Genomic DNA, 26,977 nt, shown 5'->3' on the forward strand with positions numbered 1-26,977 from the left:
CCTTCCTCCCCTACCACCCCCACAACTAAAACCCTCCCTATCACATACCCTTTCTTCTAATCTACACCTGACTCAAATACATAGATTTTTAAAAGCTAAATTTGAGCAAATTTTCATTTTTTCTTACTGGTCTGTTTAAGCAAGGTGTAATTGAATGAACTGGTCTCGTTACCAGACCCTCAATGCACAGGCCAGAGCCCTTAGATATGATATTTAGTGCCGGCTTCCCCACAGTACACTGTACGTCAATGTCAAGAACCACCTGGACACATAATAATACACACATTCTGACTCAGCAGGCATGGCTCAAGTTCTGAGATTTCACATCTGTAATGAGCACCCAGTTGACACTGGAATCCTGAACGACAGTGTAAGATCCTGCATCTCATTGTATAGCTGAGCCATCCTTATTTTTTCTTTTTAGTAAACTGTTCCTTACAATGCAATTCAAAGCACATGGTGAAGGCAGAGGTGACCAAAGGGGAGGTAATTACAATAAGAGAAAGGGATTTAGGCTACAGAGAAGAAAGAATAGATATAAGGAAGATTAGTAAGGAATAAATTAACAAAATTAAACAGAAATCCACCCTGATTGCTCAGAATCCATAAAAGTGTGTTTCAGCATGAGGCTAACTATTTCTTATGTATTGCAGGGACACAGCATTTGTAGCATTTTTATATTACAATACACTTCGTGTAAATACATAAAGAGGTAAAGTACCTAACAGAAGTTGTGTTTGACTTCAGAAAAATTCAAATAACTTTAAAATTAAAGATTTTTATGAGGCTTTTTTTAAAATGTAAACCTCCCAGATAACTTTCACCACTTAATCTGCTTGAATGTGTGCAGCACATGGTTAGGAAGTGGGGGGCAGAGGGAACTGAAATAGCACTATAAATATCCAAATGCACAGCAAAGGTTGGTTTGTAACCCTGCTTTACATATAGTGAAAAATGAGTGGAACTTTCTGCTATAAACCAAACTGAAAAAAAAAAAAACGCATACAATCAATTTACATACATAAGTATTCAGAATGACTTAAACAGCACTTCTGTCGGGGTTTGGGAGGGAGAGATAATTCTGTGTTTCTCTGATCTTTGTGACTACACAAATTGCAGCATTCTCCATAGAGAGAAAGAATCTTGGACTCTGAAGTAGGACACGCAGGGCCATGAAGGCAGAAAACTGGTCTGAGTGTGGTAGGAACATCTACAAGCCCAACTCTTAGGTCCTGGAGGTCAGGGATCAGATCAAGGGTTTCCTTGGCTGAAGAATATGTCTGAGACACAGTCTTGTCTCATGAAGACAAAAAACTGGAAATGAAAGACTAGGCGCTTTATTCAGTATCAGTGGAAATAAGCTGATTACACTTGAGGAGTCATTACATATCTACTTATATTATATAGTGTAATCATTTGAATTAGATATTGCTCTAAAACGCTGAACTACATTGCAATTTCTACAGAGAGGTTAAGGTATGCTCTACTGTTATACTTTGTGCTTAGCTGAGGTGGTGCTGTTTGGATTCAATTAAATGGTGTATGGCATGTTGCAAGGGTGAATGTCTCCTAGTGGTGTGACTAATTCTGTAGCTGTAGCTGTACGTATGCTTGCTGGATTCTGGTTGGTTTGCCCTAGTTTCATGGCACTCTAGAAATACTGAACATTTTCAGTGGTTACCACAAGCACATGGTTAGGGTATCTACAGGCTGTTCATCTCTTCAGCCTTCTAAACTTACCTGTGGACTCTAATAGACCAGGTAAAATTCTGAGATTGAATAACCATATTCAATAATAAAATTACATCTTATTTCTCCACTTATTTTTGGCTTTTGGTTTTTGGAGACAGTATTTATCTGTGTATCTTTGGAGCCTATCCTGCAACCCACTCTGTAGACCAGGCTGGTCTCAAACTCACAGAGATCCACCTGCCACTGGCTTTCAAGTGCTGGGATTAAAGGTGTGTGTCACAACTGCCCGGCCACATTTTATTTCTTGAGAATATTTTATAAGGTTTTCTCCATTCTTTGATATAATATGGATAGACATGGGGAAATAAAACTTGCAGCTTTGCCGTATGTCTTCAGATTTTAGTTCAGTGACTATTCCTGCTATGCTGCTTCAGTCTCCTATAAAAGTGTTCATAGATACTCAGTTCTGTAATCAGATCTGCTGTTGACTGGGCCATGGTATCACATATCAAGTGCTACTTTGTGATTAAGTAATATCATGACTTATTAATGCTTTCCTAAAATAAACTAGTGTTTTCCTGTTTAACAGATTATTTGGAATGGCTACAGGAATAACATAAAATTTATTTGTTCTAGTCAACATCATTTTAGGTAATGTGAGGAATGGATTAACACAGATTTTATAAAATTCTAGCTGGGAGGCAAAGTGGTGCATACCTTTGGGAGGCAGAAGAGGCGGATCTCTGTGAGTTCAGGACTAGCCTGGTCTACAATGAAAGTTCCCAGGATAGCAAGGACTTATACAGAGAAACCCTGTCTTGTAAAATTCGAAAAAAAAGTTATTTCTAACCATGCTAAATATACTGATATGGTAAATATTAAAAGAAAGAAATTTCAGTACTTTACAATTTTAATGTTCCATATTCTTTCTTTGTGTTTGCACACAGTGCTACTATTGGTGCTAACGCTTTAGGTAGCCTCAGAAAAGTCAATATTTGTGATGTCTCTTTTATTAGTTAATAAAAAAAACTGTAAGGCATCAAATTAACCATGCTGTACTTAACAATATCAGAGTCACAAATGCTTCTTGAACAATAGAAGTTCTTATCCTCCGGAGGAAAGGAAAGTATTAGATATGAAATCATACATAGAACTGAATTCTTTTGTATAGATCCTAGTCTGTGCTTACAACACCAGTATAGAATCTGACAGAGAGAAATCACAGCTTCCTGCAGTTTTCATAAAGTACATCGAAAGCAAAAAAATTCTATGAATCTTTCAAAAATTAGTTTCTGAGAAGTATTTCTGAAGTAATATTCCATCTTATGCTTTTGTTTGCTCACATTATCAAGCAGATTGGAGACGGATTCGATACGTAACTGGCACATCAGTGCCAGATTAAAATAATCCCTTTTTCTCTTGCCCAAAATGACAGAATAGCTGATGCCAAAGAGACCTCATTATTTCATCAGCCATCTCTATCAGAAGAGATGTCAGGCCCAAGAGATTTTCAGTTTGAAGCAGAGACTGGCGGTTTTTTTTGTTTGTTTGTTTGTTTTTGTCTTAAGATTTCTTTAATAAAACTGAAGATTTGCTTACTAAGGAATCATGGACTAGGTATCATGAGGCATGTACAGAAGAAACATTAATTTTAGTCCACTTGACAGTATTGCTTGATTCATGTTTTTAGAAATGCTTATTAAATAGTTTTTCTTTCTATGTAAATACACATGAGTATGAAAGTTTTAATATAGAAATTGGTTGAATATTTACTCACTCGTAAGAATAAAGGAGTATTACTGGGTGAAGAACTGCTGACTAGACATGTTGAAAGCACTAGGAGGAACTCACAAATATTATGCTTCTAAATGGATAAAGTATTGAACTGAATCCTAATCAAGTATTATCGTCCCATATATGCACAAACCCATACATCTCTTAACCCTCCTCGGAGACACTGCTTGTAGTAGATGGTGGTTGATACAGTAACCCACAACCGGACAAGGGGCTGAGAGTGACAGATTGTCCAATGCCCCATCCCAAAGGAAACACATGGAGCACCGCAAAGCACCCCCAAAAGACTCAGGGTTCATTGTGGATGAGGGAGTATAAAGACTGTAAAAGCCAGAGTGGTGGATGAGTCCAGTGAAATATTATCTTCTCTATACATCAGGGAAGCCATACATATGAATTCACTGTGGTTCTGGAAGCATGCAAAAGGCTGCTTCAAGCCCAAGCTGGAAAAATGGAAAAGGAAAGGAAAGGGAAGTTGGACTCCCAGTTGCACCCCCACCTCTAAAGTTACTGGTAATTGTTAGATGCTAGGAGAGGGAGAGGCAGCTTTCTCTAAGAGTGAAGTCTCTGGTAAGTCAGTGTGCACCAGAAGAAGGGCACACATCCAAGAATATCTGGACAGGATAAATTAGTCCAAAAGGAATTGTAAAAAGGCACAAAGTTGGGTGGATCTGGGAAGAGGTAGGGAGGGTTGGATATGGTCAAAATATTAGGGAAACTCTCAATACGTTTTTCTGACTCTAATGTTTTAATCTTTGTTTTTACACCTCAAGTGTCATGTACTGAAGTGATCATAGGTCCCCTTTGTCCATCGTTTATCTGAAACTACTGTTAATGCAATTGATAGATTAATTGTTCAAATCAGTACTTTACAGAAAAGAAAAAGTGTGTTCAAATGTGTTCTATGCTTATAAAATATTAGGGAATTTTCTTGTGCTTATCTTAAAATTCATGAGGATATTAATATTTTCAGTTCTCATAAGTAAACAGCAAACAGAAGACATATATGCCATTTATATTTCCCTACACCCACTCCCAGAAGGAAACTACTTGGAGCAGAAGTTTGCTCTTTGCATGCCATACTATGCACACTTGAGCATAGCTAAGATAGATGTCAGCTTATTTCTTAATATAACTGTCAAAAACAATAAATAAAATGTGGGCAACACTGAATAAAGATCTATCTTTGAAATTTTTTTATTGTCTTGAAACTCAGAGGTCAAGTTAAACATAATACTTAGACACATTCAATCTTGAGAATTCACTAGCTAATCAGTGCTGATGAGAGCAGACTAGGCATAATTCATCTCTCCCTCAACAAACCTATTATCTACTAAGACACCTGGGAAACAAACAAACAAACAAACTGGAAACGGTCTACTCAAGAAACCATTCAAACAACTGTGCATCTTTGCAGGTGTTTGAGCTCTCTGATTCCTGAGCTATTCCCAATGTTCTAGCCAGCTGAAAATAAACAGGGAAGTACTTCAAGGAGGAATTGCATTTTCAATAAACTCTAAACAAATATTTTTTCTGCACCTTTAATGGCAAGAATGTCACTATTACACAGAGCTACAGTAGCAGAAGTTCCCAGATATTTGTGGAAGGAAAAGAAGATTGTACCCCTGAATGTTAAGATTTTAAGGGAGGATCAGAACTCTGGGGCAGTATTCCAGAAAGAGGTAAAGGAAAATGTGCAATAGCTGGGCAGTGGTGGCACACGCCTTTAATGCACTTGGAAGGCAGAGGCAGGTGGATCTCTGTGAGTCCAAGGCCACTGAGGTCTGCACAAGATTGACCCTGTCCTAAAGAGATACGGCTCCCATAGATGATCTCAGAACCTGGGATCACCTGGCTTTAATCCCAGCATTAGGGAGATATACAACACAGGAGCAAAGTCTCAGCATCAGACATCCTTTTTCAACCACACTGAGGATAGAAAGGCATTCACCATCAGGATTCTCCAATCACACTGAGGAGAGGCAGCAGGATCAGCCCATTCAGCCTGAGGTAAGGGTGAGAGCCAGTGACCTACTATTTTGGTTTTTTGACTTTCAGTTTGAAGCTTGAACCCCAATATCAGTCTCTGGGTCCTTTTATTTTTTGTGTTACAATAACTTACCATTATTGCATTCTTATTAAACACTAAATAACCATAGCTTGCAAAGTATAAACAAGCATGTGAAATTCTGGCATGAAGGGCATTAACCAGCTTCAAATGCCCAAAGACATGGCAATTATTTCTATGTTGAAAACCTGTTTAAAAACCTTTGTTCAATATTAACCTAATATACAGTTGACTTGTACATCCCAATAGTTTTGGCCTAGTTTTATTATCATTTTTAAAAACTTTGTGACCTGAAGCAAATAATATAACAGAGATGAGAACAACTTAGAAAAATAAATTAGCTATGAAAAGACTTCAAATATTCATGTACGCATTAGCATCTTTCCTGTAAACTAGCTCCAGGCTGGAGAACACTAAATTTATATGAGTTCATCTTTATAAAAAGTTGTTTTGTAACTCACACTTTACAAATTATAAAGGAGTAACTATTTTGCTGTAAGTTTGAAAAGGTTATCATGAGAAGGAAAGGTTGCTCAACAGAGATTTTCATGTCTTTCTTTGTGAATAAGCAAGTTGAGATGATGACAAGAGGTACAAGTTTTAGCATCCTTCACCCTAGAAAGACACAACTTATACACAGAGAGGTTCTCTCTTGCATGTGGATGAGAAGACCATCAATCAATGAAGGGGTAAGTTTGCCTGATAGTGGCTTTTTTATATACTCTATTGCTGTTGACACCTCAGATATAAGACACAAGACTCAAAAGATTGGGCTGGATATAACCTGAAAGCCTCCCTCCTGCAGTCCAGCTTTCTTAGTACCAGAAAGGACTATGCAGGCTCCCAAGGAAGGCAAGGAATCCATAGTCCTACCCATGTGGATAGAAATAACGACCACCATGACAGGGTATCTCTAAAGGTGCCGTAGTGGTATTCCTGTTAGGTGGAAACCAACAGCTGTCTAACTAGACTTACAGCACATCAACAGTAAGAAAATCAACCATGCCTGAAACTAGAAACTTAGCCAACTCCCTCAGGCTAGTGAAGTTATGGATCTCAAAAGAGAACCTATAGCACCACCTTGTTAGACAAGCAGAATTTCTTTTTTTCTTTTTCTTTTTCTTTTCTTTTCTTTTCTTTTTTTTTTGAGACAGGGTTTCTCTGTGTGGCTTTGGAGCCTATCCTGGCACTTGCTCTGGAGACCTGGCTGGCCTCAAACTGACAGAGATCTGCCTGCCTCTGCCTCACGAGTGCTGGGATTAAAGGTGTGCACCACCAATGCCCAGCGACCAGCAGAATTTCTTACTGAAACCTAAAATACTCATCTGCCGTTTGAGGGGTAAATGTAACTGGATTCAAATGGATACCCACATAGGACGTATAACTATATTCCTCTTATTGTTTGTCTTTCAGGTTATAGATAGCTCTGTTCCAGAACATAGAATAGGTCTCCAAATATATCTGCCCATCATTAGTAAAGCAGATCAAAGATACTGGAACACAGGGTGTAGAGTTCAAACATGAAAATATTATACTGGACATCACCAAAGTTTGCTTTTCCTAGAAATGATCAAATGTATTTGATGGTTACACTAGGAGATTAGTGATCTAAAACAGAATATACGAATAGTGGAATAGTGAATCTAACAGTTAGACACAAAATTAAGTATCAAACTCATTAAAGGAGGAGAAAAGACATTAGTCAAATCCAGGTTTCTCAGCATTTAGCTAGAGGTTAGGCAGGGTAGCAACATGGCCTAAATTCTACTTGTCCATTGTAGAACAGTGTATGGATTGGTGTGGCCTGTTGTTCCTGCTAGACTAAGGAAAGAGAGCTTTGTCTTTATAAAACACAGATGTTAAGATTCATAGACTGAAAACTGTAATCATTCGCGGATCAGATCCTAGGGGTCTACAAACATACAGGCTGTTGCAGGAGACTGAGACCAGAACAAAGATGGGCAGTTTCTAGGGAATGAATGAAAGAAAATGAAAATGAAAATGAAAGACTGTGATTTGTAGCAATGGCAGCCACCAAATGATGAAAGGAGTTAGGAATCTACTTATGAAACGAATAATACAATGTAAAATACCAGTTTTTTAATTAGAATAATAATAATAATACCTTTAAAATAACAATCGGAATAAGTGAGTAACAAAAGCAGAACAGAAAGTGACACCAATGAGCTAATATGAAGGCAATCGATAGTGATGACAGCCTCTGTCACACAGAAAACAGTTGTCTTATCAGCATCCAAACAGGGCCGAATGGATCAGCTTAGTCAGCCTGTAAAGTTTATGGCCCAAGAAGGAGAATGAAGAAGTGAGTCGCATTTGGAGCAACTACCTCCAGGGATAATCACATTGTGAAATCTACTTCCTCATGTCGCAATACTTTCTAACACGCACTGACACTTGCATAGCCTTAGTTTACCTCTCCTGTGGTTGTCCGAGTTTAGAATCCTTACATAGTCTTCACAACCACATTTCACTTAGACAACAGTATTTAGAGCTCACGGAGGACACCCTTTGTCATCACATTATCTATTTTTCACACATTGGTACAACTCTTTCCTTAATTTAGCATGCTTCCTAAGGATCCAAGACAACAAAAACTGTACAGACGCTATAACTGGACATTAAAAATGTCTCTGATATGGTCCGTTGCTTACTTCTTTAACTTAGTAAAAAGTTAACCAAACACATGATTCGTCATATGTTGGTCACTAATAAATAATAAATGAGTATGTTCAATTACGTGAGAAAAGTAAATTTACAAACATATAATTCCAAAAGCACAAATAAAGAGTAAAGAAGGCAATTTGACTGAAGCTAGTTGATACAAACCCACTTACTTAGCTCTTTTTGCAACTGCTGAGTAATCAATAAAGTAATAAATTAGTTTATGTCTGTGACAGCACTACATAATAATCTTCTTTCCACAAATTAAGTTATATGAAATGTATGACTAAAAGGTATAACAAACTATTGTTTGTCTCTGTGCATGCTAATATAATTAACATATTCATTGACCCATCTTTAAAATCAGTTGTGAAATGCTACTACCTAAATAAAGGGTTGTTTGTATCCAGCACTGTAAAGGTTATCTCACATAAATGGTAGAGTTATCAATAATTCCTAATGTTAATACAAATTTCAAACATTCCTTACAGCATTCGAAGTAAAATATTGTTGACATGCTAGCAGTCTCAAAAAACAGAAGCATGCTCACCTGATTACAAAATTGTGACTGTCAATCTCCTTGCCACATCCACTGTCTAGTAGAATGCCAGAGTTTCCAACAACAGCACAGGTCTTAAACCTGCGGTTTTTCATTGGTGAAACTTCAGGCAGGAGGCTGTGCAGATCATGGGAAATATTTAGCGTCCGGCGTCTGTCCAACACATAGTGGATGACATCACCAGGCTTGAAGCTGCTCTTGACCACAGAGACATCACGTTCAGCATCTAAGAAACGGAGAATGTTCTTCCTATATTTGGAATGCAAGCAAAGCTTTACATTAAGAACTGCATATCTAAGAAATGATGGGGTTGTTTGCACATTGAACGCACAATATCAACTGGCAACAACTACTCTTAAAATTTCAGGTGGTACTTAAATCAAGTAAATGTTATACAAAATGTATTTTTTTAAAAAATTACATCATGAACCCCTGAACAAAGTGGGAGCATGCGGGGAAGGAGGTAGGAAGGGAAGAAGGGGAGAGGGGAGGAGAATAAGAGGACTGAGACAAAGGAGAAACAGAGGAGGGCAAGAAAGGAGATGCCTTGATAGAGGGAGACAGTACAGGTTTGGAGAGAGGTCTGACACAGGGGTAATATTAGGGAGTCCACAGGGATAACCCCACAGAATCTAGACAGTGATGGAGAGGATGCTTTTGATGCTCTTACCCTATAGTGAGATTGATGACTACCCTGGTTACCATTCCTAGAGCCTTCATCAAAGCAGAAACAGGCACACACAGCTAAACACTGAGTCATACTCCTGGAATCCAGTAGTAGAGAGGGAGGAGAGATGAGCAATGGAGCCAGGACAGTGCTGGAGAAACCTACAGAAACAGTTGACCTGACCTACTGAGAGCATGGAGACCCTAGTCGTAAAGCTAGGGAACCAGCATTGGACTGAACCAAGCCCTCTGAATGTGGGTGCCAGCTGGGAGACCAAGACAGTCTATGGGGCCTCTAACAGTGGAGCCAGTCTTTATCCCTAGAGCACAAATGGACTTTGGGAGCCCATTCCCTATGGAGGGATACTATTGCATCCCAATTACAGCAAGGAGGGCCTAGGCCCTCCCCCAAATGATATGATGGACTTTGAAGGTCCCTGGGGAGGAGGTGGGGAGTGGGTGGGGAGAATTGGTGGGGAACATGGGAGGATGGGAGGGTGAGGGAATGGGGGGATGGATATGTAAATATGAGTGCCTCTAAAATTAAAAAAAATACTAAGAAAAAAATCCATCTTGTAAGAAGTTTAGAATAACTTTGTAAGTAGATATCAGGTGTGTCTGTGTGTGTGTGTGTGTGTGTGTGTGATTAAAAGTGGGGAAATCACTCCATTTGTCAAAATATACTCAAATATAATTCATTATGTAAATACAGTTGATACAGATGGGCTTTGTATCATTAAATGCTTGGCTAGTGTTTTTAATTTTTTAGAGTCATTGCTTCTATTTAATATTGTCCAGTGAGATGAACAACAATAACTTTTAAGTTATTTGAGTTAGACCATAGACAGAAGTATTAAACTATTGAGAATCTTCCCAAAGTACATATACCCAAATGGTACATTAAATCTGTCTGTAAGTCTTCCTTTATACTTAAGAGTTCGTGTGTGTGTGTGTGTGTGTGTGTGTGTGTGTGTGTGTGTGTGTGTGTATGTGTGTGTATGCGTGTGTGTGTATATGTGTGTGTGTGTTCGTGCACTTGCACACACATGCAAGGTGCCCTGGATAATCAGTGAGAACATTTCTTAGTTTTTAAACATAAGTCTAGCTGTTTTGATTGTTGTATTGATCTTTTCAAATTGGATGTGAATGCATCTTACATATGATTGTATTTTAAAGCCCATAGTTTTATTTTTAAAAACCATACCGTCCTATAGTTATTGTATAAACTAATCATGAGGTTAAGATGCTGTGCAAATATAAATATGTGCATGTTCCAAAGAGCAGAAAATTCAAAAATCCACCTAACAGACTGGAGGGCAGGAGAAATGCGCCGTAAGAGAAAATACACCTGGCAAAGTGGTTGGCCTTTCAAACTTTGGAAGCTGAATATTGTATACAACAAATTGATTTCTTGTGGGAAACTGGTTTAAAATTATTTAGCTGTTGATTCTTTTCTCCTTTTCAAAATTAAATTAGAAACAATATTATTTTATATATCAATCCAGTTCCTTCCCCTACCATTCTCCTGTGCCTTGGAAGGAGTCATTCATGTTTGTAACTAACATCAAATAAATATGGCAGGATCTACTAGCTTGTGAAGAAATGATGTTGACAAAAACCTCGGAGTGCAGCAAATGGATGGAACTAGAAGAAACCATTCTGAATGAGGTAACCCAGTCACAAAAAGACAAACATGGTATGTACTCACTCATATGTGGATTTTAGACATAGAGCAAAAGATTACCAGCCTACAATCCACACTGCCAGAGAAGCTAGGAAACATGGAGGACTCTAAAAGAGACATACATGGTTTCCCAGAGAAGGGGAAAGGGACAAGATCTCCTGAGCAAATTGGGAGCATAGGAGGAGAGGAGAGGCAGCAAGGAGAATGAGAAGGTGAGAAGAGGAGGGGAGAGGAGGACATGAGGGAGCAGGAAGGTTGAGTAGGGGGAAGAATAGAGGAGAGCAAGAAAAGAGATACCATCAGAGAGGGAGCCATTATAGGTTTAAAGAGAAATCAGGCACTAGGGAAATGTCCAGAGATCTACAAGGATGACTCCAACTAACAATCTCCTCTCCTGATAATGAGATTGATGACTAACTAACTTATATGCCATCCTAGAGCCTTCATCTAACAGCTGATTGACAGAAGTAGAAGCAGACACCCACAACTAATCACTGAACTGAACTGGAATCCAGATGCAGAGAAGGAGGAGTGATGAGCAAAGGGGTCAAGACCAGACTGGAGAAACCCACAGAAACAGCTGACCTGAATAAGGGGGAGCTCATGGACCCCAGACTGATATCTGGGAAACCAGCATGAGACTGATCCAGACCCCATGAACATGTGTGTCAGTGAGGAGGCCTCAGAAATCTATGGGGCCTCCTATAGTAGATCAGTACTTATCCCTAGCATAGGAATGGACTGTGGGAGCCCACTACACATAGAGGAATACTCCCTCAGCCTAGACACATGGGGGAGGGTCTAGGCCCTATCCCAAAGGATATGACAGACTCTGAAGATCCCCATGGAAGGCCTCACCCTCCCGGGGGAATATAAAGGGTATGGGATAAGTAAGGTGTTAGTGGGGAGCAGGGGAGGAGGAAAGGGAGAGGGAACTGGGATTGACATGTAAAACAATCTTGTTTAGAATTTAAATTAAAAAATGGAGGGAAAAAAAGGAATTCGGCCTACAAAGGTCCACGATTACTGAATCCCACAGCTACCAAACATAGAATAGCAAAAAGCAGTGTGAGGAAACCCTAGTAAACACCGCAAAGCAGATGTTCTTTACCAAGGTGCTCTTAAGGCATGCTTCTGCCTTCACAGGGATAAAAGTGAGTGCCTGGCAGTAATCTGTCTGATAAAGAGATGTATTTTCATTTTGTGCTAATATCACCTATGCTGTGTGACACTGGGTAATGCCAGTCTCATTAGTAAGAACAAAACGCTATCAGGATCTAGTTCTTCTCCACAAAGGTAACACCTACTATCAAAAGTGACACCACAAATAATCTTGACTACACATTTATTAACTACTACTTGGTTGCCTGGGGGGGGGGACATAGGAAGGGCAAGATGTCTGTATTTTAACACAAATTTTCATTAGCTGTGAAGATGCCCAGGTTGTCTTGGAAATAAAGACTGCACGGATGTGGTTAAATCATCGAAGTGGGAGCGGCTGCCATTTCCCTTTGAAGAGTCCTGCAATGGGCGGCTGTAGATGCATTTAAAGATTGAGCTCAGAAGCTATAGCGTGTTCGGCACCTTCAGATGAGGAGATCAGAACTGCAGGTATGAAAGGAGCTTCTGTAGCTTAGACATCCAAAAGGGAAACTCCCTTCCTCTTCATCAAAACGTTACACTGACATGCCTGTGAACGGACAAGAGGGACTTTCCAAAAAAAAAAAAAAGTCTTTTCTCATTAATAGAAAATTCAAAATGCCTTATCTGACACCCCAGTCAGAAGAACACATGAACTTTAGCCACTCTTAGGGAAAAAGTTTAAAAGGTGTTGGAAAAGTTCAAACAAATTGTAAGCTGCACAGGCTGCCTAACTTTGGGGAGAAAATAGTAGCCAATGACATAAACAGTTCTTAAGTGCAGTAGAGTACAGGTCAATGTCATGTGTCCTTCTAATGCTGGCTTATGGGGTTTAGCCATCATTTATTTTTACAAAGCAGGAGTAAAAAAAAGAAAGAAAGAAAGAAAGAAAGAAAGAAAGAAAGGAAGGAAGGAAGGAAGGAAGGAAGAAAAAGAAAAGTACCTTAAATAAAAATTCCAAATCATATAGACTAATGAAAACTAAAAATAGAAAAAAGATTTATGATAAGATTTAGAACTTTTTAAAATGTAGAGTGTGCTATTTTAAACTGGAAAGTTAAAAGGTAGAGACTTTGAATGGCTGTAAATGATATCTGTATGTTTTATTTCTTATATTTAGTCAAACATTTAAGTCATATTTGAGGGCTGGAATTTATGCACGGGATGTTTCTGGAGATAAGATTGCTGGAGGACTTCCATAACAGTGATTATTCTGAGTGAGTAATATTGGGGCTCAGCAGCACAAAGCTCACTAACCAGTGAGGAATGGTTAGTTCTTCTCACTTCAGAAGGCTAATGCCATCTTTATTCTATTAGAGATACAATGGAACATTCGAAATTCCATGGATTCCCTAAAAACACTTGTAACTTAGACTGTATGTAAACAGAAGAAGAAAAAAAATGGTGCTTAAATATAATTAGCTGAATGTCACTGAAAACACGAAATATAACTTTTTCTTAGCGTGAATTGAAAAACTTTTAGGTTTCATCAGAAGACATAAATGGTTTGCTTTTGGACATAATAAGAATTAAATTTTGTTCAGCAGCAGAGGAAGCAAAATTGCTTCAGAAATAAAGGGAAACTCAGCTTAACGCACAAGCTTACAGACTCACAAGTCAGCAAAAACTGAATTTGTAGGCAAGCTGTAACTTTGCAAGCTTTCTTGGTACGTGGTCAAGCCACTAAGAGAGAGTTAAAGTCAGGGATTGTGTCTAATTTCAAAGAACAAAGGCAGGGGACTACTCAGGTCTCAACTGTCGTTTGGTGATGCTAATTCAGATCTCAAACATCTTTAGTTAAACCAACACCTACTTACAGTTAATGGTGACTAAAAAAAAAATTGAAAAAAATGTTTCATTTTCAGTGAGACTGAAAATCTTAGTCACAAAAACCATAAAAAAAAAACAAAAACGAAGTTGGCTTAAGCCCAAAGGTTAGTGAACTGAACTGTTAAACTGACAGCAAAGATGCTGTACAGAAACCCCACAACTGAAGTTTCAGGAAGAACTTGCCTTTGAACAGCAGCCAGCAGTGCTAACAGCAGCTGCCGAGACCCACAGGACTAATTTACTACATATTGTTTTCATCCGTGAAATGTTAAATATAGCTAACTCGACACCACATGCCATTCTGTCTTCTCGGCACATGTTGGGTCAACAGTATGTGTTGTGGCAACTGAAATTCCATTGAAAGTGCATTTGTCCCACCACAAAGCACTGAGTCACCTTACAGCAGGATACATTCAAAGTTGAAAATCAAATTAGGTTATTTATATAAACACACACACACACACACACACATATATATATATATACATATATCATAATGAAATTGATATAAATTTATTACAATAAATAGAAAAGTCAAGAGAATCAGTGTTTGCAAACTTTGTGTTTTTATTCTAAAAATATATTTTTCATTTTACATACTAACTTCAGTTCCCCCTCCCTCCCCTTCTAACCCCCCCACCTCCCCATCTTCCAACACCCCACCCACTCCTCAAAAGGGCTAAGGACTTCTTTGGGGAGTCAACAAAGTCTGGTATACCAAGTTGGAGGAGGACAAAGCCCCTCTACATTGTAACAAGGCCGAGCAAAATACTCCACCATACAGAATTGGCTCCAAAGAAAGAGGCAGTTCAGGCCCCTGGAATAGGTCTTGGTGCCACTGCCAGCCCCTCCCCCAAAACAGATCAAGTCACATAACTGTCACCTGCTTTCATAGGCCTAGTTCATTCCCAGGCAGATACTATGGTAAGTCCATAGTCTGTGAGTTCCCACTAGCTCTGGTCAGCTCTCTCTGGTTTTTCCCATCATGCTCTTGACCCTCCTCCCTCTCTTCAACAGAACTTCAGGAGCTCAGCCAACTTTGTGTTTTACAAAAAAAAAAAAAAAAAAAAAAAAAAAAAAAAAAACAAAAAAAAAACACCACATTGATTGACAACAACACAGTTTACTAAAGTGAAAAAAAATGAACTTTGAAACTGCTGAGTGCATTATTTTGCCTACAAAATGAAAGAAAATCCCTACATGACTGTTTTTGTCTAAACGATTATCTTCTGAAGCATTTTGCCTCAAAGTTCTAAAAGAACAAAGTCTTTTTATTACTTAGCAATTCAGAACTGAGGAACATGTACAGGAAGGATATTTTAGTATAAAGGAAAATGCTAAACAATGACACCAAATGAAAACTAATGTCCCAAAATAGATGAAGAACATTGTTTTTTATATGTTAGCATTTCACATTTGGCTATAAATTTCATAAAACTGGATGACAAAAACTTATAATCTTCTATTTTTACATCAAATAAATATCCTATACTCCATAAAAAAGCCCTCTATATTTAGGACCAAAATCGTCTAAAACTTGTTTAGCCCTCTATATTTAGGACCAAAATTGCCTACAACTTGTTCAGCAAAACACTCAATGGGAATGTTGACTCTGGCTAAATAAGCTACTTAGGCCACAATTAACATTATTGTCACTTGCTGATCACACTAGATATAAGACTGTGTAAGAACTGTATATGGTGTATTTTGGGAACGTAGTCTATAAATATAACAGTAAGTTCTTTTACACAACTAAACACACAAATGTGCACTCATGTAAACTTAATCACTTTTATAGGTTTAAGACATATAAGAGATTGAAATAGTTCACTAATCATTGGCTAGGCTGTTTTGGGAAAGTACTTGAGTTTATATATTTCTACACCTTTATTTGGCATTTGTACTTCTTAGGGTTTTGTTTCTTTTTAATATGTGAAATGTGAAAAAAGAGAAAAAAAGAACCAAATATGAGAAATAGGTCAAGAGACAGATTCTGGACAGAAACTGACAATATTCACAGGCTTATTCATAAGTAATGAAGCCGAAATGTGCCATTTCTGAAGAAAACATTCTAAACAAACTAGTGTCCATACAACAAAGCCTCAGAACAAGGTGATCACTTTGATTGCGAATTTACTTGTAATGTGCATTAACTCTTTAAATCTTGAGGAGTCTTCAAAGCACAATGAATAAATCTCCTCCTACAATTGCTTAGTAAGTCAACACCTGATGTATTTAATGAAAGATGCAGACTGAAGGACTGAGGGCTAGAAACAAAATTCATATCCAAAAATATAAGGGAAAGGTCCTATACAACCATTACATGTTAATATAAATTAACAAATAATTTGTTAGATATATCATTAGAAAATTATAAATATAATGTATAATGGTAATTAAAAAACTAGAAAACCCTTAAAGCACAATTCTACTATTTAAGAGAGAGAGAAAAATTTGTAAGTGATGGCCCAATCAAAGCATTGAAGAGTATCCAGCCGCCCACTCACAGATGTGGTTATTAACAATAGACTTGTAAAACCTAAGCCAAACAACAAGATGTTGTCATATCCTAAATCTTTTATTACAGGTGTCAAACTGATTAATACTCAATAGTCATTGCTGCTAGAGGCAATTGTAATTTTTATGAACTGTTTGCACATTGTGCAATAATGAACTTACAAATTATCCTTTGCTTGCAAATGACAACTTTGTATGTATTATTCAATATTTGTTCACTCTTGCATTGTTTACCTCTTTGTTAAGGGGAACAATATAAACATAGCTAGCACTAACATCTCATTCATATTAACAGTTGTTAACTGAAAAAGCTCACCTTCAAAACTACAACTGCAGCCTTCATTATTCCGTAAGGTACTCAATTGAGTCCGTTTATATTTAACACCTTTAGTAAACAGCAAAATGCAAATGTCAAGTCTCAAGAATACACATAGTATTCATTTTTGAAAAGACATCGGGAATGCATGATTATTAATTATGGAGGAATAGTATTCATTTAGTATACTTTTTTGATTTTCAAATGCATGCCATATTTTAAGCAGAACTACATATGTTAACCTATGATAATTTTCTTTTGTATAACTCTCCACCACTTTCTTTTATATTATCCATGCAGCCATGACTCCTTTCTTACTGGGTCATTTTTCCTTGATGTCATGGTTGTAAATAACTTCTTTTCTTTTCTATCACCTCTTTCTCTTTCAATCAGCCTCTGAGATCTAATGTTATGCTCTTCTATTTCCTCATTCCTAATAATTAGTTCATTGCTAACTTATTTTAGATTCAAATGAAGTTCTAGTTAGGGAAGACACAGAGAGAGATACTCTACAGGTATCACAAGAGGACAAAAATGTCAAGCTGACAAATAGATGAGACCCTCACCGTTTTATTCAGTCAGCTACTATCACAAAATTTTGATGTCAATATCTCATCAATGAATAGTTAGCATTTTGCAAAAAAAAAAAAGCTAAAAAGCAATGTTTTTACATACATATAAGGGATATGTTCTCTCAAACTTTTTGAATTCTGAATTACCGAAGTGTTCTAATTTAGGCATACCAACCAAAGCAACAGTGTAATGAAAGTATAAAGGAAAATGTGGTTCTTGTTCTTTCTCTTCATGCTTAGGAATGTATAGCCCATTTTTCTCATAAACTCTAAGACTGAAATAGAAGAAAGTGTTGTAATGGATAGGAGTCATTGGATTTTACTTCAGTAACTCATTCCAGCATAAAATGTCTGGCTGGCAAACAATAAGCCAGAACTTTAGAAAGTTGAATTTCTGGCTTTTTGCTCACTTTTTCGCATGAGCTTAAACAGGCATAATCATTGAATATGTCAAACCAATCCATACTTTTAAAAAAAGTAATTGAGGAACCTCTCTGTTCTATGCAGTTAAATGTCAGATCAAAGCAACGCTTCGATAAGGAAAGATTAAGAAAATGATTCCAAAAGTGAATGTTCATCCTGAACAATTGACTTAAAATATGCTAAACGTCAGTACTTAGCTCAATATTTTATTCCATTGATAATAAGATAGTATATTCAAAATTCCATCATCCTTGAAAATTTGACTACAGAATGGTTTTACTTCTTTGTTCCATATTCTTTCATGAGGAACATTAAGTATAGCTGATTCACTTTTTCATTAAATATTCACACTGAAACCATAAATCAAATGTTCGATATAAGTTTGCCAAACCCAACATGTTTAATCATGATGTGAAATTTCGGGCTCTTATTAAAGGAACTCACCGTATCTCCAGGACTAAAGAAGAATTGATTCTCCAGCCTTGTACAGAATGTTGGAAGATGGTTGAGCCAGCCTTCCGAATGATTTTATCAGAGCTGTTGACAAGTGATCTGCTCAAACACAATTCACCATCTCTGAAACAAAACAAACAGGACAGCTGTGTGAACATCAGACACACTTGGCATGAGTGTCATCATACGCAATTATATTTACATTAGTGATTAAAAATTGGATATAAGTTTTGCAATTGGATAGAAGGAAAGAGAAGCATGGCAGGAGGTATTTTCAGAGTTAAGTGATGGACATTATCACAGCAAACTTCTACATATTTTTTAGAACAGAATCTGTCTGTAGTATAAGACAGACCTCATGATATTTGAAGAAAAATATCTCTCATCAAAGCTACAATACCAACTACCACCCCCCCTACTGCTTACACTGCATGATGTTTGGCCAATTATTTTGTAAGCCTATAACTTTGGGGACCAAAATTAATTTTGTTTCAGAGAAGGCATATAAATGTACTGAATAGAGATTTTGCTGAGAGCTAATAAGAAAACCTTGTGTATAGCAGATCTGTACATGTTTCTTGACTTCATGGAGTGCTGGCTCTGTATTCATGGGCACTGCTACTTTACTAGGTAACTGTGGCCTTTCCTTAGCCTTGACAAACAGCAATGATACTGTTTAATACACAACGACTTCGAAGATTATGGGTTTCTCTATAACAAAGTAATTTTTCATGCATTGTTCAAGTGCCAATTTAAAAAAGAATTGTTTTCTAACATCATAAGGGTGAGATTACCAGGAGGCAGAGAGGAAAACTCATTCAGTTCATATATCTAGTGGTGTTTTTGCATGGTTTTAAAAGCAACTACCTCTTCCTATCAATATTCTCTAGTGTATAGTATACCATGTGAACTGCTAATTTTAGGGCTTTGTCCTGATGATGACAGACATCTATTTTTATTTTTCATTTAAGCCATGAGGACCTGTAGGGCTGAGCAGTGAACTATTGAATAGATGTTTGTCTTTCTGGTTTCTGGTAGAGGATTCAGAGAATTAGCAGTTCATTCACGATAGCAGGCCTTTCAGTATGTGCACTGGTTATTTACCTGCAACCCTTTATTTATTTATTTTTTGTCTTTCAATACTACTACTAAAAAGCAAAATGCTTGTTCAAAATCACCAAATCTGAATGTGTGTGTATTACCTACAAAATGTTATCTACCAATAGAAACACTGCCTTTTAGCAGTTGTTGGAGGATTCTAAAGCTGGAGGCTTGTGTTTGGCTTCTTACTCTTCAACATTGTTTTTTAATATGTACTTTTAATTTGAAGCGGCTCCCTGTGCTGCTTATGAGATCACATGAAAGCCACGCCCTGTGAAATTTGGAACTCTATACAAATTAGTCTTTTACACAGTTCTGATTGAAGTGACACATTTGCGTTTTGTCTGTGCAAGGCTACTGATAATCCTTTTGCAGAGGTCATTTAGGATGTTAGGAAACAAGGTACATTTCATTAAGCAGTGATCCAGTCATCAATTTTCATATTATACATTTAAATGATAATAATTGCATTGAGTGAAAGTATGGATGTGTGCAAAAGTTAACCATCACACTTTAGAGTGCACTGTTAAGCCGGCATCAATTATCACTATTTTCCTGGCAAGAAGCAAGGAGCTTTCCTGTCTTCTCTCCATTCATAGCTACCAATATCATACTTCTGCCACGGACTGCAAAGATTAGAACAGTCATTTTCACAATAGATATATTTTCACAGAAGTCAAATGATGCATGAGATCAAATTCTTAAAATTTATCCTGTATTATGGTACTGTGGTTTTTATAATGCTAGGCTCAGTCCTGCAGCACCTCATCAGAACTTCAAAACTTAACATTCAAAAAGTAATTTAAAAAAAGTCCAAATCCATTTTTTGTGAACACTATGTCAGTGCAGTACTTCGCTGTCTAAACCACTTCTATTAAATTGGTGACTGGCTGAGCATCAGGCTTTTGTCACTGGAAAGAACCTTGAATGGAAGAGGGTGCATACAATTCAAACTTCTCCTTTACACACAAAGGAATCATATAGATAGAGAGCATACTTTTTTTTTTCCCCTGCCAGGTTGAACAGGACCCCAGGGATACTTTTGCTCATGATCTTGGTTTCACTCCATTTTAACTAAAACTCCCTTCCCATGAACTCAAGGCATGAAGGACATTTCCACACTGCTTGTTTCTCCTTCTAGTTTGGACACCACATCTGGACATCTGCATCGAAAGCATTTATATTGTTTTTTGCATGGAGATATCTACAAAGCTGTCAACATGCAATTTTAAACTGGAAGAGCCTAAAGACACCAAAGAAATCACTCCGGACTGAAGAATGTAATCTCCCAGTGTTCCTGCTTATAAGTGTTCCTGCTTATGGCTGTGAAATTCAATGAAGTTGATAACTCATCGCATCCCCTGTGAGGGGATAGTCTTACTTCGCCACCTAATAGTGACAAATCTTTTGTTGGTGTTTTTTTTTTTTTGATTTGAGTTTCCATCAGTTCTGATATCCATAACAAAGGTGATTAAATACAGTTTTGGATGTTAGGTCTCAACAGCTAAGTCCATTCCACTGAAGCTCCCAATGGCTAATTGGCATTGGAATGAATGTGACTAGACTAAGCTTCCTCACTAATTTAACTTTTAAAAAATCATATCACAAAAGAACTTGAATCAAAATAAGTTTGAACCTAAGCGGTGTGGGGGGTCTGTATTTTATTCCCAAAGTATTAAACAAAAAATGATGAGACATAGTGTCATATAATTATAAATATAATCTATGACGTAAGTGGAAACTGTGGAATGCTGGTTTCCAAAAATGTCTTCTACCTTGAAACTAACTTGTCCTATGCATAGTTTATGCACCAGTGTTTAGCTTTACTGTCAACTTTATGAATGCCAGAACTCATAACTGTTGCTCATTTAGTAACATAATGTAAGCAGCCTTGAGGGGGAAAGAAAGATATGTATAAGACAAGTATGTTTAAGTCTCATTTCAGTCTGCCAAGAAAGTTTCCGGGAATTTAATCAAAATAGACATCTATACATCACCTAACTTTGTCACACTTTCAAAGTCTTTCCTCATTAGATAGGCATGTTCGTGTAGAGCATGTGGGAATCTTAAAACTCATTTCCAATATATTCTGATGAACATAGGAAAGGAGGAAACATGGGACAAATGTGAGGCACATGCAATAAAAATATAATAAAAAATATTGTCAAGAGTAACACACTTAATACTCCTGATCGTCTGAGGTAAACTGAAAAAAAAAAAAGTCATTGTAACAATCAATAAACTTTGCACAGAAGGCAATGGCAGTCTCAGCGGCCACTGACTATTGCTTGGATTTTTGGGAATGGTCCCTTGTGCCTGTTGAGCACACTGCTGGTGGGCTCTACAAACACAAGGTGAATGTGGACTGCAGCGTTCTTCAACTAGAGTTTTCCTGGCTGCACAGCATGACTGTTCAACACTGAAGAATGATGCCGCACTGACTTTTCCTGGGGACTCTGCTAAAGGAAGAAGGGTTGACTTAGAGCCACCACCTACCTAGTGAGAAATGCTCATGGGAGCAGGGACTTTGAATAGGAATCCAAAGGAACGTAGGATTCAAGGACTAGGTTGAAACTACTGCCCACCTGCAAGGCACGCAGTGCCCCCCAAAGGCTGTAGACTGCCTCTGTTAGTTCATTTTTAAATGAAGCTTTGCTCTGGTCTCCAGAGCTCCTGTACTCTATAAGTCATCTCAATACTGGCCTCTCCACATAAGCTTGTAAGGAGAAGGGAGATGAGTTAGCTGGTGAGTCAACTCAGCCAGAGGCACTATTGGGGGGAGGGGAGTTGAAGGAAAGCCACGTGCTCAGGCCACAGGCTTTTCTCCCAAATGTTTCATTCTGACGGAAAGAGAATGAATGTCCAGACAACAGCTACCCTGCACTGTCCCTGGCAACCCAACCTCCACCTCGCACTACCGAGTCTGGAAGCTCATGGCAGTCAGAATTCCAGCAGCACGTGTATGAGGGCTGTCCCTGTTTTGCCCAAAAGGACTGCAGTTGTAATTAAAGAGGTTTTAATTCAAGAGGAGGAGTTTTGAATACGAATTTTTGTTTTGTTTGTTTGTTTGACTGTCACAAAAAGGAGTCACAAGAGGTTGATTCCGTTCAGAAACGATGGGCCCTCTACCCGTGTCCTCTTTATTCTGCTCTGGCAGCTAGTTCTTTGACAGGAGAGGCTACCCAGGGCACACCTCTCTTCCTGTTGTGTTAACTCAAGTGACTGCCTCAAGCCTCCTCAAAGGAACTGGGATGAAAGAAACAGCAGCTCAGCGGGCAAAGGGTGCAGGCCCCGGCTTAGTAGAGCGACCCAGCCACTGTGTGGCGGCTTGCGGTTCCCCACCTCCCTGGGCTGCGCCCACCCTCCAAAGGTTTCCAGAAAAAGGCCACGGAAGAAATGTCGCTGTGAAACGTGGAGTGTCCTGGATCTATTCTTTCCCTCTGGGGCACTCAGGTGAATGCCTCTTCCCCGAGGGCAGTTTACAGAAGCTGGGAAAGGATTCCTTTCCAGGATTTGGAGACCCTGCTCATCGCCACGCCCACTCCTGCTCACCGGGGTCCCAAACCATTGGAGTCCTGTAGAGGCTTGGCTGCTTTGTCTAGGCTCGGGCTCATCTTCCAAACCCATCAGTTCAGAAGGGAACAAAGAGCCTCTACTCACAAGCCCCAGCCTCCGCCTCTCCCAGGAATTCCCACGCGCGGGTTCACCACCTTCAAGACCCCTTTGTCTGCCTGGCAAAAACAGGTCTGCTGGGGATGCCCACACCCCTCCCTATTTTTTTTTTCTTTTCATCCATTGACATGGATTTTCAAACCACCCACTTCTGTGGGAACGACCTCACATGATTCTTGTATTTATTTATTTTCTTTTCTCTGATACAGACCTTGAATAGGTTTGTTGAAGCATAAGGACCCTTCAGCCCCCTCCTTATTAGCTTTCTTTTCTCCCACAGTCCCCTTTCAATGTGGCACTCTTAGGCTAGCTTTGTACAGACTCGCAGGTCCTTCCGCAAGGATACACCTGCGTCTTGCTCACTTAAAAATGCGACTGATTACTCAGAGTGGAGCAGGGGTATTAAGAAAAGAGCTTCATAAAGTTTCACGGTGTGTGTTTTAGCAGCCCCGTGCCCCCGCCCCCACACAAACCACACACACACAAAAAAAAAAAAAGAAAGAAAGAAAGAAAGAAAGAAAGAAAGAAAGAAAGAAAAAAAACCGGCAAGCATCCATCCCTCTTCTCTTTACAAATGTCAGAGACTATTTAAGAACAGAAGGAAATCTCAGCCAGGGCAGCTTCCGACTGCGGAAACCTCCGGGCTTGGAAGGATTTCCGAAACAGGACTTTTAACAGAGTTGACAAGCAGGACCATATCCTCAGAACAAAACGCTTCCAAGCCAGTCACAGGCACGAAGTTACAAGGAGCTCTGCTCTGAATAGACTTCAAAGGCAGAGGCCAGGGGAGAGAGGAAGGAAGTGTGGTATTCACAGAACTTATCGGGGCGGAGATTTTGAACACATCTCCACAAACTCAAGAAGCAGCAACGATATGGTCTGTGAAGACACAGTTCCCCTTCTAAGCCAGGAGTTTTATCCATGGGGGAGCAGTACATCTAGATAGGCTATCCTTATTAGCACTGTGTTTTCTAATTAGAAAAGAGAGAAAACAGATCTCACAGGCGCCTCCCACCATCACCCAAATCATAAACAAACAAACAAGAAAGAGTAAAGAGACCCATTTCCTCTTCCGTGAACTTAAACTTCTGCCTTTCGAGAAAGCCGCTTTTTATAGTATCTTGCTAGACTGGCAGGGCACAGAAGGAAAGAAAGACAAGGACTCCATGAGGGAAACATCTCCTGAGTTCTGCTCAAGCATTAAAATGACAAGGGCACCCGTCCTTTGTTGACACTTCTGCAGTGACTTCTTCAGTGAGCAGCACCCTCGCCAAAACCTCTGTGACGAGCACCACCGCCACCACCACCGCCTCCGCACAGGGCAAGTTAAACTCATACTGGAAACAGCCTGGGAACACACACACACACACACACACACACACACACACACACACACACACACACACACACACACCTCCAAAGAGCCTTTGTTATTGAATTCCTGACAGGCACACAGGCAGGCTCACAAGCAACACACACAGCACCCCGAACGTCACTCTAAGCACACTTCACTACAGCCTGACTTTGTGTCACATCCTAAACGTGCATTTACCCGATGAGTTGCGTCTCTTGGTGCTCCTCAGTTCTGGCTATCTCTTTTGTCTTATAAAAGATCAGAAGTAGACTTATAGTGCAGATGGTCCACCGTTTTCTAATGGAGCGCATCTTGGGTGCCCGGGAAAGTCCTGGTTGCCCCAGCTCCGGCACCTTCTCTTGGTATAAAGGTTCCGTTTTGGGGAAATAATCGAGGGAGAGAAATCTGAAAATTGCGAAGGGAGCGTGGAGCCGAGATCCCAGAATCAGGTCGCTAGGATGGTCTGCGGTGGAGCTCTCTGGGTTCTCCAGCGCTGCCCAGCGCCCTGCCGCGCAGTTTGCACTAGCCAGGCCAGGGTCTCTCAGCGCCTTCTCCCCCGGGCTCAGGTTTCTTTTCAAATGTGACACCTTGTGCATTGGAGGTGGCGGTCGCTTCTGCAGCTGGGCTCGGGGGCGTCACTGGCCCTTTCCTCGCCGTAGCAGGGAAATGATAAGCAAGGCCAGCCAATCACCGGGCTGAGGGGGCGGAGGCTGCTGTTGCCTTGCCTTGCTGGCGGCTGCTAGGAGGAGAGTAACGTGGTGGGCATGGTCTGCACTATGCGGGGGGGGCGGGGGGCGGGGGGGGAGGAAGCTCACGGTCGCACGCGCGCGCGTTCTCGCACACATACTCAAAAAACCAGAGACACACACAGATACGCTCCTCGCGTCTCCTAGGACGCCCAAACGTCAAAGCTCCGGATCCGCGGGCGTCCAGACCATCTGACTACATCAATGTAAGGAGTGCATCTGATCTGAGAAAGATGAGAGACTCATCCCACCGGAGGAATGCAATGCTTAGGGCTAGGGGTGGGATGAGAAAGGAGCCTGCTATTGAAAGCGTGTTTGCTAAACATACATGATCGCACTAGCGAATAAAGCCGTCCGATGTAGCCGGGAAGTGAAAGGAGGACATTCGTTATTCGTTGCGCAACTCTGGAAAATGCAAATATGTACAGGAGCCAATGAGCTGGTCTCCGTCAGAATGGGTGGTAATGAGGATTCCAGCTTTAAGGTTGCGGTAAGCAAGTGAAGTCAAAGGTGGCGTTATGAACGTTATTTATGTGACCCCCTCCAATTGTCATTTGGAAACTCTTCACGAAGAAGAGAAGGGAAGTCCACTGCCATTTAAACTTCACTGCAGAGAAGCAGGGTTCTGAGAAAAAAGAAGCAACCTCTGGACTGGACGCAGGCAACCAAAAACACATTCACTGCCCAAGGAAAGAAGAAAGGAAGGGTTGAAAGCAGGACAGGCAGGCACCTCCTGAAAATCTGACTCAAGTGTGTTGGCCTCTGATTCTCCCGCCTCCTCCCTCCTACCATTTTCCTTATTCCTATTGTATTGTGCAGCTGGCGCGCTTTCTGAGTTGTGTGTGTGAGCACCTCTCCGTTCATAGTTTCCGGCACATCCAGGAGAGCTGACTGCAGGGGCTTATCACACCTACCATCTGCACTCTTCCACAGCAGGAGACAGAGCCTGGAAGCCAGGCTCCTTCCTATCTGTGTGCCTGAGCCCCAAGATCCCTGAGGCTCTGACGTCTGAATTCCTGCTCCTTCAGGCTGAGCATTGCCTCAAGCCATTTAAGTTTACCTTTCCACATCAGGAAATAATGAGGCCCACCACTAGAACCTGGCCATCCTTGGACTGCAGAAGGAATTCTGGGTAACTCTTGGAGCAGTTTGACCTGAAAAGACATCACTCTTACTTAAAATCTGGGGTTCCGGAAGTTCAGGGGTAGAGTTTGACTAGCTGTTGAAGTCTCTAAAAATAACACAACAAACCTTATTGTGAGACTGGGTTCCTTGCTGATGCTTGCCAATCTCTGCTTGAGACTTACTAAATTAAAAATCTCCCAAGTTTCGAGAGCCTAATCTCTGCAGTGCAGCCAAGCAAAGGGCTGAGTCTAAAACCACCAAGGAGCAAGTCATTATGAGCCTTTATTGACACTACAAGTGGCCTGCCGGGAGCCTTTCCAGTTTATTGATGTCTAAGCAAATCCTGCTTGCCTTAATGCATTTTTGTTACACAGACTTCTCAACTAGCAGCAGGGAGAAGAATAACAACAGTTTCTTATTTGAGTCAAAGAGAAATGGCATTTGTGGAGGTGTGTCTATGTATCAATTCAAAAGAAATATAGAAATTATAAAGTGAAAACTGCTGTTTATTGAAGGGCAAATCGTCTTTACATGTAGAATATATCATTCAAAATTGTTCTACATTAATCCAATTTTTCTTGTG

General features: G+C 39.7%; 1 protein-coding gene across 1 annotated transcript in view; it reads right to left on the bottom strand.

Annotated features, from left to right (window-relative positions):
• Positions 1 to 25,135, bottom strand: part of St8sia4 (ST8 alpha-N-acetyl-neuraminide alpha-2,8-sialyltransferase 4) — an 80,890-nt gene extending 55,755 nt beyond the window's left edge. Inside the window, 3 exon segments of the mRNA NM_001244250.1 lie at positions 8,787 to 9,044; positions 18,388 to 18,519; positions 24,722 to 25,135. Coding sequence (NP_001231179.1) covers positions 8,787 to 9,044; positions 18,388 to 18,519; positions 24,722 to 24,834 — 503 coding nt within the window. The 5' untranslated portion in view covers positions 24,835 to 25,135.
• Between the last annotated feature and the right edge of the window lie 1,842 nt (positions 25,136 to 26,977).

Source organism: Cricetulus griseus, chromosome 2, assembly GCF_003668045.3.
Source record: "Cricetulus griseus strain 17A/GY chromosome 2, alternate assembly CriGri-PICRH-1.0, whole genome shotgun sequence".
Lineage (NCBI taxonomy): Eukaryota > Metazoa > Chordata > Mammalia > Rodentia > Cricetidae > Cricetulus > Cricetulus griseus.